The following is an 18,169-nucleotide window of genomic DNA, read 5'->3' as shown; positions in this document are numbered from 1 at the left end:
CCCATACGCCTGATACGGCGCAAAGTTCTGGAAGGGCTGGACGGCGGCACCTCAGAGCTGGCCCTCGGAGAGCCCTGAGGAGTTGGAGAAGCCTATGATCAAAAAGCACGAAGCCTATCCTAGACTGGAAAACAAAGGTACCCCACTCGGCTTGCTTGGGATAGTAAAAGTAGTGGAATATCTTAGGGTCCAAGGGGATGTTGTTCAGCTTGAACAGAACTATCACTCCGCTCAGCAGCCTAATAGAGTTGGGAACTACCTGGCCGAGCGGAATGCGGAAATAGTTGCAGACTTCTAAGAAAAATCTGTGAGGTGGAAAACGCAGTCCGGCCAGAAATTGGTCTCGGAAGAAAAGCACTGTGCCGGACGGCGGTTCATGAGGCCGATCGGCCGCTGTGGCTAACACTATTTGGTGGTCGGTCGGCAGGTCATAAGTCCGGACGAGACGCAAGGCGTCTTCCTCGTCGAAACGGCTCTCCATGGTCGTGTACCATAGACCTGGAGCGCCGCCAGTCGACTGTGAAGTGCTAGTCATGGTCAAGGGTCGAGAATATAGGATGCCGAGGGAAGGGGTGAGCAAAGAATGGAGAAAAAGCCGATTGAAGGAAATGGGTAACCAAAAAGAAGAAAGCGCTGGGAACAAGAGAAAAGGCCTTACAAACAAAGAAGATGATCGACGAAGGGCCGAGGTTTGCCGAAGAGTTGAGGGGCGAGGTTGCCGGAAGAGAATACGAGCAGAGAAGTGCCGGAGGAGAATGAAGCAGCGAGGCGGCGGCGGAAGCGGAGCCGCAAGCTTTATATTGCCGCCCGGAAGCAACCTCCACCGTCCGATCCAGGTCGTTGATAACGAGGTCATCATCCAGCCGTTCATTTCAAACGGCGGCTGTCCCATCGGAAGTGACGACACCGCCATGCGCTGACAAGCGCACGATCGCCACGCGTCAGCGAGATACTGGCCGCATTTAATGAGCTCCCCTTACTGTGCGCAGTGCACGTGATACACGTGATACACAAGGCGTGGACGAGATATTGCCGAGCGGATGAGCATCCTTATGCCAGGCCGAACGGATTAATGCATCATTTCGATGGATCGGCGATCGATCGATCGGACCGCCTCCGACTAGACTCGAGGAGGCAAGTGATCGGTTGTAAGAATCGGAACCCCATAACGAGGATCAACACGCGGGGAGGTTAAAGGTCCATGGGGAGAAGGACGAGGCAGCCGGATTTAGAAGGAAGGACATCTGGTAGTAAAAGGCACCTGGTAGGGATCGTGGTTCCGGCGCTCAATGAACAGATACATAATGACCGAGCGGAGGGGCCGCCGACGCAGGAATTAAGAATTAAGCCGTCCGGACGACGTTCTTCGCCGTCGGACGGACGTCAAGGTAAAGGAAGGAACACCCTTTGGCGGTAGTCAAGTCGTATGGCTACCCATACCCCTAGTGCGGCGACGGGTGCCTTCTTGTCCCATCAAAGACATGCTCGGACTGTAGCAGTATGGTGTCAGGTAAGCTCTCTGACAAGTACATACCAAGGTATGGGTGGCTGACACGTCTGCACCTCGGTGAACGTGCATTAGTTCTCTCCTCGCTCTATATATAGAGCCTCTTACTTCGCCTCAGGTACGTGGAAAATTGATCTCTGGAGCCACCTTTTGCAATATTTCCTTGCCTGACTTGAGCGTCGGAGGGTCGACGCCGGGAACCCTTCCCGGCCCGACTTTTGTGCAGGTTCGCCTGAGATTCGTGCGACCAGACGGAGGTCTACGTCCTCGACTAGGAGCGCACCACGTGCCCAGCGTCCTTTGGTTCGGTGATTCGGACAGGATCAAGATTGATTTACATCTGCGACATTTATTCACTGGTAGAAGTTACATTTTTAGTTCAGTACATAAAATGTAATTGTGAATAATTTGTTTGATTGGAGGTGTTGAACATGCTCTTGACATATGGTCAATATGAGGGATTAGAGATGTTCATGATGATGTAAATAATTTAATCTGGGGTAAAGGCAAGTCATTTATGTCTATGATTCGTTCTATGGACATTTATGTCTCTGATTTGTTCTATGGAGCAGCTAAGTAAGGTGTGACAATCTTCTTAGCAATTGAATGCTCACTGTGCTTGCTGTCACACGAACCATTTTCCCTAATGTATGGAATGGATGTTCTGATCTGGTCTTCGTGACTTGATTCTCATAAAGTCTGTGTGACTTATTTAGTCTTTGTGACTAAATTTTGCTCTGGTCTTCGTGACTTGATCCTCATAAAGTCTTCGTGACTTATTTGGTCTTTGTGACTAATTTCGCTCCGGTCTTCCTGACTTGATCACCTTGTAGTCTATGTGACTGACATGGTCTATGTGACCATATGGATTGACTTGGACGAGTGGGAGATATTGGGCGTTACACTAGGCAGACGAAAGGATTCGTCCCTTTCGCTGCTACAAACACATGTTTGCTGCAAACGCCAGGGAGACGAAGGGGCGTCCTTTCCCCTTCGTCTTCCTTAGTCTTCTTATAAGAAGCGTCCAAGTGTAGATCGTAAGGAAGTTTTTTTTGGCGAGGTGATCAGGGAGCATCGAGAGATCGTGTGAGAGCAAAGGGAGAACATTCGGCTGGGATTTGGTTCGTGAACGTTGAAACACTTTCCGGTTGCTCCGTGATCGTGCTTCCGACAGCGGCAACCTCTTCGTCGACCGCCAGCGTCTTCAACAGCACTTCGGGAGATCACTGTAAGTTTGTAATTATCGCATCGTTTTATTTTATCTTTGTATTGTTTTAGTTTTCATGCTCTCAAAACTACCAACAATAATATCACTGATATCAGTCATGCAATAAAAAGAAATTCAACATAATTCATTTTTGTACAATCAATAGCCAAGAATAACATGAACGTATATTGTGCTTGAAACCATAACTCAATCAATACCTGAAAAAATGGATATTTTCTCCAGGAAAAACACAAATGGTGTCAATTTCGAAAATATCCCACTTCGACTTAATCTTCCAAGATTGCAAGACAGATTTCTCTTTCAATTTTCAACTTTCTCTTACTACAACAAAAAAATTAAAAGACAACACTACAAAGACAATGATTTTAGGAGAAACCGTTATAAATTTAGTCAAAGATAACGATTTTTGATAAAATCGTTATCTTTGAGCTCCCATAAAATACAAAAGACAATAGTTTTATGAAAAATATTGTCATTGAGTGACTTTTTTTTAAATCAACAACTTTTTTACAATGGTTTTCCAAAACCGTTGTCTTTAAGCACTTTTTTGAGAGCTACGACAACACTTTTGATAAAATCATTGTCTTTGACTTTATTCATTCACCATTTTCCCTTCGTAGTTTTGCTTTTCCTCTGTCCAAAAACCTTTTGGCTCCATGTTTTCCCCTTTAGTGTTCCCAAACCCTAAGCCATTTTTCTTTTCCTCTCCTCACGCAATCCTGTCGACCGTGCAGCAGGAAGGGGTGACACCTCCATTGGTTCTCCCTCCACGACGATGTACTCTCCTATTCCAAGATCACCCACTGGGTCCTACCCATCGTACGCTCGGGAAGTCGAGTCTGCCTCATTGGAAATTCTAGTTCTATGTTCTCCTCCTCCTATTCCCATGGCGGATGTGGGTGCCGGTAGTCTCAGGCGCCCATATGACTAGTCCAACTCAAGGTACGCAACCGCTGTGATCCCTATTCTTAGGCATATCATGAAAATTGAAAAGGAAAAAATGGATTACGAAAGAAATTGAAAGGAAAGGAAGCGTTTGTCTGCTCTTTCTTCTTCTTCTTCTTCCTTTCATTTCCTTTCCCTCTATCCCCTTCTGTGATTTTGAAACTCATCTACAAAGTTGATATTGCTACTGGGCTAGGAAAGCGACCATTGCTCTTCTGCTCGTTGTTGTGGTATCACGCTACTCCTTTCCTGCTCTATTTCTCATTCTTCTTTCTGTTTAGTAGTTTTTGATGGCCCCTTTTGGTTTGCAGAGGTCGATAAGTTCTACCAGCAGTGCAATCCAGGTGAGGCTGATGCCCTTGCGCTTGTGTAGTGGTAGAATTTCTCAAGTCCTGCTATGTTGATTGTGTTTTTTCTTTCATCGCAAGAAACTATCAGTTTGTAATTAATGACTGAAAATAACTTTTTTCATCAAACTGCTTATTTTGACCGCTGAAACTTTAGGAGATAATTTCACCTTTATCAACATGCACAAAGAGCCGAGACAATTTTCTAGTTTGGCTAATTTGTCACCTCATTTTTCTTAAATTGTTGATTTTGTTTCCCTGCTTTTCTGTAGTATGTAATTTAGAACTATGTTTTGGTAAATTGTATGCTTTTATCTGTGAGTCTGATAAACCTATGTTCGATTGCTAAGAGTTCCCTCTACCAAAGGAAAATAGTTGGTGTCCTATCACTCACTGATGTTCCTTCTACTGCTTTTGTTCTGTATCCTCTTTCCAAAGAGCATACAATGAACATGATCAAGTATTTTGATTGTAAAAGGTCTAAGTTTATATAAATAGTGACAATTCTTTCACTGTATTAAAAAACAACGTATACACTAGGTTTTGGTAAAGCATTCACCTAATCTTTTTTTTTTCAGGGTCGTTATCTTGATACAATGTCGTAGTTAGAAGCATTGCCTACCTTCAAGCTTAGGCAATGGCAAGCAATTGTACTTTTGTTCCTCGATGCCTTTTCCGTGTAAAGACTTCCATCTTTGACCCAACATCTGGCAAATGTAGATGTGTTGCATCACAAGGTCAAATGCCATTGTCATTTTCTTTTTCAGGTGCTCATGTTTGCATATCCGGTTCTTTTGGTTACTATCATCTATTTAAACTGGCAGTAAGCATGAATTTGCTGCCAAAGTTTAAGACATCTTATCTATTATTTTTAGTCGAGTAATTGAGCATTGTGAATGAAATAGGTATTGAATGCTGCCCAGATTAGTCTCTAGCAGTACACTTAATGGTAGATCATATTATGCCATTAGGCCAGCACTACAACAAAAATGGCCTACGACAACGGATATTATCCGTTGTCATAGGGTCAAAAAACTATTGTAGCTGACAGCATTGTAAAAGGCATTGCCCTATGACAACGATTTTGAATTTGTTGTCTTTGTAGACATTCGACAACGGTTTTTATCCGTTGTTGTTTATATGCTCAAATTTTTTTTCCCTATACGACAATGTTTTAAAACCGTTGTGACAGATAATTTCGACAACAGATATAAACCATTGTGGTAGATCCTTTTTACAATAGATATAAGCCGTTGTGGTAGATAATATTTACTCGTTTTGGATTTTACAATAGTTATAAACTATTGTAGTATATAATTTTAATATGTTTTAAAACGGATAAAACCGTTGTCTTTTATCACTTTTCACAAAAAAATTCTGTTGTGGTTACGTATTTTTTACAATGTTTCTAACCGTTATCTTTAATGTTCATGTTGTAACATGATAATACCAAACAATGAATATGTTTTTAATATAAGCAAACCACCAATACAAAACTAAATCTTTACTACATTAAATCCAAAATAAACGTCCATAAATCATCTTGTAGCCACACATATACAAAATATACAAAATGAGTTGTACTCATCAAACTTAGTAGTATCAAACCATAAATCACATGTTTTCCATTATTGTTCTCCATATGACTTTTACACATTAGCAAGGCAATCTACAACCTAACAAAGCTCACTCCTTGCATCCAAAATCTCAAGCCTCACGGATTGCCCGAGTTACGTACCTACAAGAGAAAAATTAAACAAAACTTATCAAAGAAAAATATAAAATATAAGAAAAAAGAGAATTGTAGTAAGTACTGCATGAACTGTAACCAGAGAATAAATATTTCGCATAACTCTAATATCTGGACATAAGAGAAGGATTTCTAGAATTCCAGGACAACACTCAATGTCTGCAAAACGGAAGAGAAAAACCTACATAAAATACAAAGCAATTTCAGGACAACACTCAATTCCAGAATTTTAGAATTCCAGATTTAGATTTATTCATATAAATCTACATAAAATATAAAGCAATTTCAGGACAACACTCAATTCCAGAATTTTAGAATTCCAGATTTAGATTTATTCATATAAATCTACATAAAATACAAGCAATATAACCAACTTATAGTCTAAGAAATAAAACTTATGCAATACAAGCAATTTAACCAATTTAGAGTTGTCTTGGTAACTTCCATTGGGAAACTTATGCACGTAGCTTTAAATTCGTAGAATAAGTTTACTCTTCTAGTGTCTGTCTATTAGATCAATGAATTTCATTGACCTTGCCATTGAGTTTATAAATAATCAGTCAAGAACATTCTTAAAAGATACTCGTGGCAATAAGAAATCAACTAAACCTGTGAAAAATGCATCTAAACCTGGAGCCTGTAGGAGGTCATAACAAATTAGCTATTCAAATATCGATTTAGGATGCGGACTTGCTGAGTTATAGGCAGGATTGACAAAATGACAAGAACTTGTCTAGACAAATGTTGAATATAGACAAGGAATTTGATATATGCTTTGTTCCTGGAAAAATGTCTTTATATACAAAACATGCTCATAATGCCAGTCAACATGCTACAGACTCCATCTACTAACTCAATCGAATTTAATCACTACACGACAAGCTTATTTCCCAGAGGCAAAGTTTAATAGACAAAACAAAAACAAAATTATAAGGACACCACGACAATGCCTATAACTAAATTCACAAAATGTTCAATTAGCAAGATAACACATGGATGTATATTAGGTATTGACATATCAAAGCAAAAGATGAGAACAAAGTGAGGCAATAAATTATTGGGAAAAGGAGGTATTGGGCAAAGGAGTTAGCTAGCAGTGAACAAAACAAATTATTGACACTAAGAAATCAAAATCAATAAATCATGGAGTTACAAACAAACTGTTTCAAATTGATACACACTTCGCCACACAATAATACTCGGACAATTCCTTCGTGCCTTTTAAAAAAAAACACTTGGATCCCAATTAAAACCTGACATCCTTATAAATCACCTTTCAACCTTTTATAGAAAGTGACATAAGAAACTATCATGTGCACCGCATTTATACTTCAACAGTGAGGGAGTTACGCTTAATGTTCTAAAACTAGGAACAAATGTAATAAAAACTAGCAGTAGATCCAGGAACTAAAGATAAGCAGAATTCAGAACTAATTTTAAAATGAGAGAGGGATAAAAAGGAAACCATCAACCATAGAATTTACAAAATGATTCAGAATGATCCCAAATGAAGTTCATCCATCTTTCGAAGTCTAGTAATTTATACCTAGTAATGAATATAGTCTAGTACGCAATCCACCCATTCAGATTGCACTTCATCAATTTCTTCGTTAGAGTAAATTATTTTCATGAACTGTTAAGAAACCCAGATTATATTAGTAAAAAAACAGTAATGAAGAAGCAAAATCAAATAAAAGAAATTATTTGAGAAAACTGAGAATATGGCAAATATTACCATTGAGATAAGTGAATCCTTCGCGCTGGTAGCATTTCCTTCAATAATTTCTCTCATAAATTTCATCACATAAAGCCCACATTGTTTTGTATCAGGTTGTCGAGGACCCTATGTTAACAAAAAAATGTCAACGAATAATGCGCATTAAAATATTTTTTAATTAATCACAAGTAGACATATGTGTGTATATATAATATACAAACCTTTACAACTTCCCACGTAGGCTTCTTTTTCCCTTTCCTTTCCTTGTTTGAATTGAACAATTTCAAGCTCCTTCGTACAACAAGAGTTGACATATGAGTAATAAATTAAATGCTTAATTAAAAAAAATGTACTCACATATCCACCACATATTTCCAGTCCTCATAACGATTGCGATGATTAAGTGAATTGAACAAATAAATCATCTCCACATAAGGGTCGATGACAGTCAAAATCCAATGACAATTATGCACAAAACAGATAGTCAATGCATAAATTCAACAAAATTGTCGGAAAAAATCTATTAGAAATAAAATTGTAATATTTATTTACCCAACATTGTGTGGTGCCAAAACTAGTTGATTTCTTGTTGCACCACTCAACCTATCAGCCAAAACACTTGCCTAGCTATTCAAGTATTCAATCTTTTCATTTTTGTCCAGTTTCGATACATATGGCATTACTGGGAGGGTTGGTGGATCCATAAATCTGAACTTATCGACCTTGTTTTCTTTTTTCATCTTTTTGACGAGAAACCTTCTATTCAAGCAAAATAATGTTACTTTGTTAAACAAATAAAAAGAAAAAAATTTGAGTGAAGCGAAAACTTACCACATGTAAGCAATCAAACAATTAGCCGATATTGGCTCCAACTCATAAAAATGTGTGATGTCTTTAATGTTCACAAGCAGTTCGTACTCCTTGTCAAAGAAATCATGATAAAAAATAATTGATATATTTTTTCTGGGCTCTCCAAAACACATTTAGAGTAACAGTACAATAAATGTAATGACCGTGGGAAATTTGATGGCAAAACCGGATTACTTCTTATCGTGACACTTTTCTTCCTTTTAGGCTTCTACAAATTGCAAATATAAACATGTTAGTGAAAAGTTCTATCTCTTATGTTCATCATCTTTCTGAACAACCCTTTAATTGGATTTCAATTTCTATCAATGTTCTTGTTCATGCATGCAACCTTAAAGTATAGATTACATGTGTGTGCATGAACTGAATGAACTGTAAAATTAAACAAAATTTATCAAATAAAATATAAAATATAAGAAAAGAGAATTATAGTAACTGCATGAACTGTAATCAGAGAAAACGAGGAGGTTTCTTCTCTTCTCATCCAAAATTAGTATAGTATCATTTTCTAAGTACTTAGGAAGGAAATTATCAAAATGTAGTAACATTTAATAGACATATAATCAATAACAAAATTGTTAAACTATTCTTGGAACTCAAAAATCAATACCTTGACAGTTATAGAGGAATTGGAAGAAATAATCAATCATGGCATAAGAAATCAACAAGAACAATAAATCATCAAGATAGCCAATACCTTGTAGGCAATATAACATGGAGAACATTGGTTTGGTTAAGCAAACAAACATTACTAGTTGTTAAGTTCACAGTTTAGCTAGCGTATCATAGATTATTAGATTATGCAATTTGGATTTGATCTAAAAATGTGTGATCCCAATATGAGTTAATAATAAGTCTGGGGAATTTCATTTTTATATGGATATATCGATAACAAGTTTCAGAAATAATTAATTTAAAGAACAAATATAAAACAAACAAACATTGTGGAATATGAAATACAATAGAAGCCTCCAATATTATCTTTCCATTATCTCTAATCTATACAGCAGTTCTTGTCCATGACTAGTTCTATAAGAAGTCTTTGGCATTTGGTATCTAACATTGTGTAAGAGAGGAAAACTAATGCAGCTAGCAGCATTTGTTATCCAAAACTGAGGAAAAAAGATGTGGTGTATGGCAAGCAACTAGGTGATTTCACGTTGAAAGATCCTTGCATAATCAGGTGGATTATATGTACAACAAGCTTGTGATTTGTGACATCTGAGCACCGGCTTGAGTTGGAGTGTTTAGACCATATATGTAATTAATTATATTTGTAAAGCAAATAAGCCCTGCTTTGCTTGCTCCTACATCATCCTCCATAGCTTTTAATTGTTTCTATTTTTCTCCTTGATATCTAGGCTGGTGAAATGACTATGAAACTAGAATCGAACACAAACTTATAGTCTGAAAAAGAAAGCATTAAGGGTAGCAAATATTGACCATAATGTTTTAGCTTGAACCAACTTTTCGTAATTTACCATCAGACCAGACAGAGTCCTAGTTCCAATCATGAATGCCAATTTCTTACATTTGCCAACCAGACGAATCATCAAGGAAGGTGTTCTCTCCCAAAGCAAGACTGTCTCCCATTTTCACCAATCAACTGTAGTCCCATGTGCAGTCATCATACCCCCTTCAAAATTTTCTTTGTTAATTGTAACAAGTTTTGATCTTCCAATTTGTGCTAAGCCATTGCGGTCTCCATAAAAAAATGATTACATGCCCTCTTTTGACATAATTATACTGGATGTATGTCATTAAATTTCTTACAATTCCTATTCAACAAAAAATTTAACTTCCGATTACAACTTTCTTAACAACACATTTGTTGAGTTTTGAGTTTAATTCAAACTATTTCTTTGCTTATTGTAATGCATAGATGTATGCATTTAGTTCCACATTGCTAAACAAAGAAAGGTTGGAAGACCTTATATATGGAGTCCTTCCATCCTTGCTTAGCAATGTTAAGGGGACCTACACGCATGCGCGGGCCGAGCCCAAATCAGGTGGTTTCGGGGGGTTCGAGCCGAAAATCCATAAACCGAGCGCGACGCACGCGATCATCGCGCGCAGGGGGGGTGCAAATCCCCAGCTCGTGGGCCTCGCGCTTGCAGGCGGTCTGGTTCTTGGTTCTGTCCCGAGTGTGAGAAAGCGCATTTGGGTTTTGTCCGCGCTCTTCATGCATTGCTTAATACACTGCCTGCCTCTGTTCCTGGTTCAATACACACCAAAGCAGTCTGCTTTCTCTCCTTCCCTCTCTCTGTGCTTCCTCGCGAGTGGTTATCGGATCTTGGGAGAATTTTGCCGGATATTCATTTTTAGTGCTCTCTTCAAAACAACAACATTCACATGCATAAATGGATTTTTTTTTCTCATTATGAAAGAACTTAACTAATGCTCATTTAAAAGGGATAATTGAGCAGTAGTCGGAAGAAATGTTTGAACTTTTCACTTGTAGCATTAGTTATGCATCTGTCTGAAGCAAGAATGACAATACAAGGAGCAAAACAATCAAATTGAAATATGATAATTAGTTGGTCTGCTATGGCACTGATCCATGCGTTGCCTAATTGACGCACGCGATCATCACGCGCAGGGGGGGTGCAAATCCTCAGCTCGTGGGCCTCGCGCTTGCAGACGGTCTGGTTCTTGGTTCTGTCCCGAGCGTGAGAAAGCGCACTGGGTTTTGTCCGCACTCTTCATGCATTGCTTCAGAGTGTATAAATACACTGCCTGCCTCTGTTCCTGGTTCAATACACACCAAAGTAGTCTGCTTTCTCTCCTTCACTCTCTCTGTGTTCTTCCTTGCCGAGAGTTTGTCTTGAGACTTGGTTTATAGCGATATGAGATTGAGTGCGACGTTCGTCTTGGAGTGCACCTACGGACGACGCGAGTGGTTGTCGGATCTTGGGAGAATTTTACCTGAGAACCTCTGCACCGGAGATCCATTTTTGGTGCAATTTTTAGTGCTCTCTTCAAAACAACAACATTCACATGCATAAATGGATTTTTTTTTTCTCATTATGAAAGAACTTAACTAATGCTCATTTAAAAGGGATAATTGAGCAGTAGTAGGGATGGCAATGGGGCGGGGCGGGGGCGGGTTTGCCATTCCCATCCCCGCCCCGTTTTCATTTTTTCGGGTTCGGGGATTCCCCGAACCCGAATCCACGGGTTCGGGGATTCCCCATCCCCGCCCCATTTCCAAAAGAAAGCATGATTTCGCATCCTAACTTACTGAACTTTAAACTACCAATATAATTATATACTCATCCTAGCTTACTGAACTTTAAACTACCAATATTCACGTTTATTAGATCTACTTTAGTTTTTAAACTTGAGTACTTGACTCGAGATAAAATTGATAATATGATAATATGATATAATTAAATTATGATTCGATATAAAAATCATTTTTCGGGGCGGGTTCGGGGATGGGGATAGTATTCCCATACCCGCCCCATTCCCGCCCCATCCCCGAAAAATCGGGGATCCCCATCCCCATTTCGGGTTTTCCCCGCGGGGCCCCAAACCCGCGGGGAAAATTGCCATCCCTAAGCAGTAGTCGGAAGGAATGTTTGAACATGAAGTAACTTTTCACTTGTAGCATTAGTTATGCATCTGTCTGAAGCAAGAATGACAATACAAGGAGCAAAACAATCAAATTGAAACATGATAATTAGTTGGTCTGCTATGTCACTGATCCATGCGTTGTCTAATTGAAGAACAAGGAAACATACATTTATGTTTTTCTATGTATATTTCAAAATTAATTGAGGAGGACAAAACTTACTTCCAGGGAACATCACCAACGACCATCTTTGTCCTCATGCTTCGGCACAAACTCTATCCCACTCACAGGATCAACTAGCCTCCTCTCATTGGGATAATTTCCTACGGCAATTAGGAACAAAATTCCATGAACCCTTCCAATTTATCGAAAAGGAAGAGATCCCAAACAAAGCAATAGGATGCCGAATGACAATGGCGAATATATATACATGTAAGTATTGATACGACCTAGAGATGGGTGAGAGAGAGGAATGGAAAACTTATGGGTAGTGAAGCAAGAGAACATCTCCTCGAGGGCAGTGAGCAACTGCTGGTATCCAGCGGAGGCCTCTATGTCAACCTTACGAAGGTAGGGCACCCTGTCGATGGCCACCTTCATGTAGGTGAAACTCTTGAGAGTGTTTCACCGGAACGATCTCGGCGACCATCCCACCACTTGATCCCTTCAGAAGGAATAAATTTTAGGTCAAGATTGGGATTAAAAAATACACGCACAAGCAACCCCGAGACTGGTGTTGCTTATTAGCTTCGGGAGGTTTGTTGGCAGACCCTTCAGAGGAATAGGAGGGGCAAGGGTCATTCGACGGGCCTCGCTTCCTTTCGGGGTTAGATCTAGTGGCACTGGGCGGGGCAACGGTGAGTTGCGTCTCTTCGTAGTCAAGGCACCCGCTCACCAAGAAGAGAAGAGAGCACACTGTCGTGGAGGAAGATCTAGTGGAGACGGTACCCCTTCCTGTCACGCAGGAAAGGGAAAGAAAAATGACTTAGGGTTCGAGAACGCGAAGGGGAAAACAAGGCGTCGAAAAGATTTGCAGAGAGAGGGGAAAGCAAAACTGCGAGGGGAAAAAATGAAGAAACAAATAAAGTCAAAGACAACAATTTTATCAAAATTGTTGTCATAGCCTCTAAAAAAGCGTTTAAAGACAACGGTTTTAGATAACCGTTGTCAAATACGTTGTTGATTTAAAAAAAAGTTGCTCAACGACAACAGTTTTAATAAAACGGTTGTCTTTTATATTTTATGGGAGCTCAAAGACAACGATTTTATCTAAAACCATTGTCTTTTACTATGTTTACTACAATTTCATATAAAACCGTTGTCTTTGCGGTGTTGTCGTTTAACATTTTTGTTGTACAGTTTCACATTGCATCACAATAAGGTGGTAAATTGGAAGCATAAACTCAAGCATCAGGTTATAAATAAGCATTTTCTCCTTCCACATGAGTTTTAAGCAGAGATTTTTTTCATTAAAATATGGTGTGAACTTAATTCCCTCCCATCGAAATTGTAGATAAAACAGATGGATGAAAAATAATATGCAACACTGTACGTCCAGTTGCCTCATGTTAGTTTTGATTCTCTTCTATCAAAATACATTGAGAAGTTTGTTGGCCTTTGCTCATTTCAAATGTTTCAACCTTTTCAGAATTGAGTAACTATGATATCCCTTGTTTGCTAATACTTTACTAATTTGTAAAATCATTTTGTTACTTTTTTAAAGTAAGCTAGCTTGGCTCATTGATTCTATTTTGAGTGAGTTGAACTGTGGAACCATATTGGTAGTATAGATATTTGTTTGATCTTTTGTATGTTGTTGCACAATTGATTATAAATGATGCATAATCTGTCACTTGTAAGGTATTTGATTTTTATATAATTTGCATACAAAATGAGAGCGCAATTTTAGCAGTCATATAACCATATCAAGCTAAATTTAGCTTATACATAAAATTTTCATGCTAAACATACTTATTAAGGTTTATTCTAAGTGATTGGTCACTAATATTTTTTCATGCATATGAAAACTAGGTTATATAACTTCAACTATGAATTTAAACTCTCTCAAAAATTGTATTTGTCACCATTACACATCCTTCTAATAGCTAGATAAACGTACCCTTTGTTGCCATTGTTGATGAAAATGTATATTATAAACCTTCACGTTGAGCATGTATGAATCATACTAGACCCAAAGACTGATTATTATCTGTTGTCTTTTACTATTTTTGTTGTATGCGCATCTATTTGTGCAATCACAAGGGCAGTGGGATTTGACGTAGCCTTATCAATTTTGGTCTAAACATCACCAAATTACTGGTGGACACAACAACATATTGCTTTGTCATGGCGGTAGAGTTAGTTGGCTCTGTAGTTTATAGTTATACAAAAGAAAGGATTTAGTTGATTCTCAATAAAGGTTTATTCTTCGCCCGCCAAAGATAATGATTAATAAATATTACAAAGGTTGCATAGAAATGAGGCATTCTAATGCAGGGTAAATTGCTTAGTTCTCTATCAACTTATGATTTCAGGGACTCAGCCAACCCTTTTGTGGAGCAAGTTGTGCAATATGCTATAGCTACGTCCAAGGTAATACTCTCTGAAATGGAAAAGGATAAATTACAAATACTACTTCTACAAGGTATGTTTTTAATTTATTTTTAGAGATATAATTTGTACTTTATTAGCTCTTTTCTCTCATTTTTACACTTCTCCATGCAGGTCTTGATATATATTATAATCTTAGGAAACAATGATTTCTATTCTTACAGAAATCAGGTGACTCCCATCTTTCTATTTTGGAGAAATTGTTTTCGCTTGGATTGTTTTCCCTTAGCACATGATGGATCCAGTTTTTTATAGCTTAATTTATTTTTTCACACTTTTATGTTATCATACTTACATTTAATTTTTTAAATTAATCATTTTATGTTCACATCTTTGGTTTATCTTCTATTGTATTTTGATAATAAATGTCAATTTACATAGTTAAAGTTATATATGGATAAATTATCTGTAAATGTTATCTTTAGATTGAAGCGCATGGCTTACCTTTGACTCGAGATGCATTGGCTTCACTTCCTCCTTTTTCTTCAATAACATTTAACCGAGTGACTTCTAATGGAACACTTCCTGGAGAGGAATGCAAACTTGAGGTTGCAAAAACAAGACTTGGCTCATTAGCGACAATGACCACTGATATAGGTTATAATGAAGTGGCCTGACAAATGAAGTAGAGGTCATGGTTGAGAAAGATAGGAGGGGTATATAGCTGGGTGAATGTATGATTAATAGGATAATGAATGACCAAATAAAAGACTTTTTACATGTGCTCGGTTAGGCAAAGTCCGACCGAGTATAAAGGTATTTAGCCTTATAGAAGTTTTTAGTATATTACCAGCCGAGTGAAGGCTGAGTGAGCACCCATGTGCTTACACGCGCTCGGTCAGGCAAAGCCTAATCGAGCGTAAAGGTACTTAGCCTTATAGAAGCTTTTAGTATATTACCTACCGAGTAAAGGCCGAGCGAGCACCAATATGCTTACACGCGCTCGGTCAGGCAAAGTTCGAATGAGCGTAGACGTATTTTAGCCTTATAGAAGCTTTTAGTATATTACCGGTCGAGTAAAGGCTGAGCGAGTACCAATGTGCTTACACACTCTCCGACAAGCAAAGCCTGACTGAGCATAAAGGTGCTCATCCTTATAAAGCTTATAGTACATTTCCGGCCGGAACATGCTCAACAGACGGTATTTTCATTATATATGCAACCGACTTGAATGACCAATCGAGACATGCTTAACAAAAGATATTCTCAATATATATACAATCGACTTGAATGACCAGACGAGACATGCTTAACAGAAGATATTCTCAATATATATACGATCGACTTGAATGACTAATCAAGACATGCTTAACAGAAGTATGTAAGTATGACAGCCTGGAAGATTTAGCGGGAAATATCTTCTAGAAACTTTTTTAGTTATAGTGTTGTGTTCCTATGCATACTTCATCATGAATATGAGTCACAAGCGACAAAAGAGGTACATCTGGGGTACAAAAAAGATTTCTTAAAGGATTATTACATGAAGCATAGAAGATGACTTCATCTTCTAACAAACTCTAATAAACTGGGGACCACCTTATGACTACGGAGGTTACATGAAGTAGTATAAAAAGAAGGATCCTCTCCGTTGGCAAGGTAAGCAAGTTCTAGCATCCAAAACTCTGTTTCCAAGTACATTAGTTACTGCACTTCTTCATCTTCTTCCACCTTCAAGAGAGGAACTGACTTGAGCATCGGAGGGCCTAGCTAGGGATCCCCACCCCAGTCTTAGGTTATTAACGCTTTGTTGGCTCATCTCATTGTGCGTAGGATCGTCGAGGAGCTCTTTCGGATCTTCAGGAGTAGTTCGTCTTCATCAGAAACCATTGTTCATCAGAGCCAATGCACCACCTTGCAGATTTTAGACAGGATTAAATTTGGCGTCGTCTGTGGGAATCTTCACTTGAATCTGAAGCTACAAGATGGAAGAAGTTGGGAAACTTAACACTATAACCATAATGCAAGAAGATCTGGAGTTGTTTATCAATGCTAGAGTACAAAAGCTATTGCAATAACAACAACAAGGTAATACCGGTGGTACAGTGCCTATAGCTCTGAATATGGCGATATCAACAACTGCTTATCAAAGGGAGAGATGAGGTGAGGAGGAAGATCCTGCTCGTTTACCCCCTATCTCTCTCTCTCTAACTTGACGTCCTCGAGCATATTTCCAAACACCGCTTGAGCAAGGAGGACAAAAGGAAGTTCTTTAGGAATCTTCTGGAGAAATACTTGCAAGGGATAAACCAAAAGGGAAGATCGTATCTAGCGATAGTTCCCCTGAGAGGATCATGACTCCATTTTCTTAGCGGGTGTTGGATGATCCTTTACTAAAGCATTACCAAAATTTAAATGTTGGGGGATATTCGGGGACAACTGATCCCGAGGATCATCTTCTCAAGTTTGAGCATGTGGCTCTCCTCCAATAATTTACTGACGGTGTCAAGTGCTAACTGTTCCTCACTACATTCGGAGGAGCGACCCAAAGATGGTTTAAGTAGTTGCCGAGCAACTCTATCCGTCGCTTTAAGGATTTTCGTAAGGCATTTCTTTATCATTTTTCTAGTAATAGGTGATATCACAAGACCCTGTGGAGTCTTTCAATTAAAAAGGGGCCAAAGGAATCTATTCGAGCATATATTAAAAGGTTTAATGAACTGTCCATAGATGTACCTATGACTACCATGGAGATCTTGGTAAGCGCCTTCTCTCAGGGGCTTAATGTAATGACTTCTTTAAAGATCTGGTCCGAAATCCTCCTAGCAATTTTGATCTGTTGATTAAATGAGCAACCGAATTCATTAATGTGGAAGAAGCTCAAGCCGCTTGGAGGAAGGAAGTCGTTACATCTACCTCTGCTCCAACTACGGAACACCCCATGGTACCTGCTCAACCACCTAGGGGGCCTCGCGCAGGTCCTCCACATTGTCATTCTGATCCATGACCGCAAGCTATACAACAGGTGGAGAGGCCATAGGAGATTCCACGGAGGTGGTGTACGTATCACTAGTCAAGTACTCATAACACAAAAAATTGTTTTGCTCTAAAGAATAAACGAACAAGTAATGTTCGATATCGTCAGCATTCTCGTTCTAAATCGTCGACAGTACTTGAGGCAAAATAGTCCACTCAAGCTTGAATATCAAGCAACAGAGCCACAGTCGGGGGTCTTACCAATCCCGGCTGGGCAGACTCAAGCGCCCGATCAGGTGCAACAGAAACCATCATCTGTTCGGTAGGAAGAAAACCGTAGCAATGCTGCCTGAGGTAATATTAACATGATAGTAGGGGGGACCGACTGATGGAGATTCTAATCGCGCGAGGAAGTCACATGCACGACGGTTGGAAATTCATGTTGTCGAATGTAGCATGGAGAAGGCGGCTGGGCAAAAAATCAGTTTTGGGCCTAAATATTTGGAGGGGGTAGAAGTGCCCCATGATGATGCATTAATAATCAAGGCTATCATAGCCAATTATAACATTTCTCATACCTTTATTGATATTGGAAGTTCAGTTAATATTATTTTTAAACAACCTTTTAATCAGTTGCAGATAGATCCAATTGAGCTCCAACCTATGGTGACTCCTTTGTATGATTTTATTGGCAATGAGGTTCAGTCACTC

The 18,169-nt window shown here is 38.9% G+C and overlaps 1 protein-coding gene across 3 annotated transcripts; it reads right to left on the bottom strand.

The window, feature by feature from the left end:
* Window positions 1-5,602: 5,602 nt before the first annotated feature.
* LOC121996410 lies at window positions 5,603-12,997 on the bottom strand. Of its 3 annotated transcripts, XR_006116077.1 has the most exons (7): window positions 12,706-12,997; window positions 12,385-12,599; window positions 12,158-12,258; window positions 7,716-7,785; window positions 7,513-7,620; window positions 7,324-7,410; window positions 5,603-5,765 (listed from the first exon to the last, which is right to left on the bottom strand). XR_006116077.1 is itself a non-coding variant. In XM_042550370.1 (6 exons), exons 2-5 carry the CDS (start codon window positions 12,193-12,195, stop codon window positions 7,324-7,326), a joined length of 303 nt encoding a protein of 100 aa, XP_042406304.1. In that variant the 5' UTR covers window positions 12,196-12,599; window positions 12,706-12,997; the 3' UTR covers window positions 5,603-5,765. The 3 variants fall into 3 exon arrangements, 2 of the variants coding, with proteins under 2 accessions (XP_042406304.1, XP_042406306.1); XM_042550370.1 differs by having other exon boundaries at window positions 12,158-12,599; XM_042550372.1 differs by lacking the exon at window positions 7,324-7,410 and having other exon boundaries at window positions 12,158-12,599.
* Between the last annotated feature and the right edge of the window lie 5,172 nt (window positions 12,998-18,169).

Source organism: Zingiber officinale, chromosome 6A (genome assembly GCF_018446385.1).
Source record: "Zingiber officinale cultivar Zhangliang chromosome 6A, Zo_v1.1, whole genome shotgun sequence".
Classification (NCBI taxonomy): Eukaryota; Viridiplantae; Streptophyta; class Magnoliopsida; order Zingiberales; family Zingiberaceae; genus Zingiber; species Zingiber officinale.
The sequence above is the reverse complement of the archived record's forward strand: the minus strand, read 5'-3'. Positions and strand labels throughout refer to the sequence as shown.

Coding starts and splice junctions, on each gene's coding strand:
- LOC121996410 (XM_042550370.1), bottom strand. CDS start 12,195: ATGAGGACAAAGATGGTCGTTGGTGATGTTCCCTGGAA. Junction 7,621..7,715: donor CTACGTGGGAAGTTGTAAAG/GTTTGTATATTA, acceptor TTGTTAACATAG/GGTCCTCGACAACCTGATAC. Junction 7,411..7,512: donor AGGATTCACTTATCTCAATG/GTAATATTTGCC, acceptor GTTTCTTAACAG/TTCATGAAAATAATTTACTC.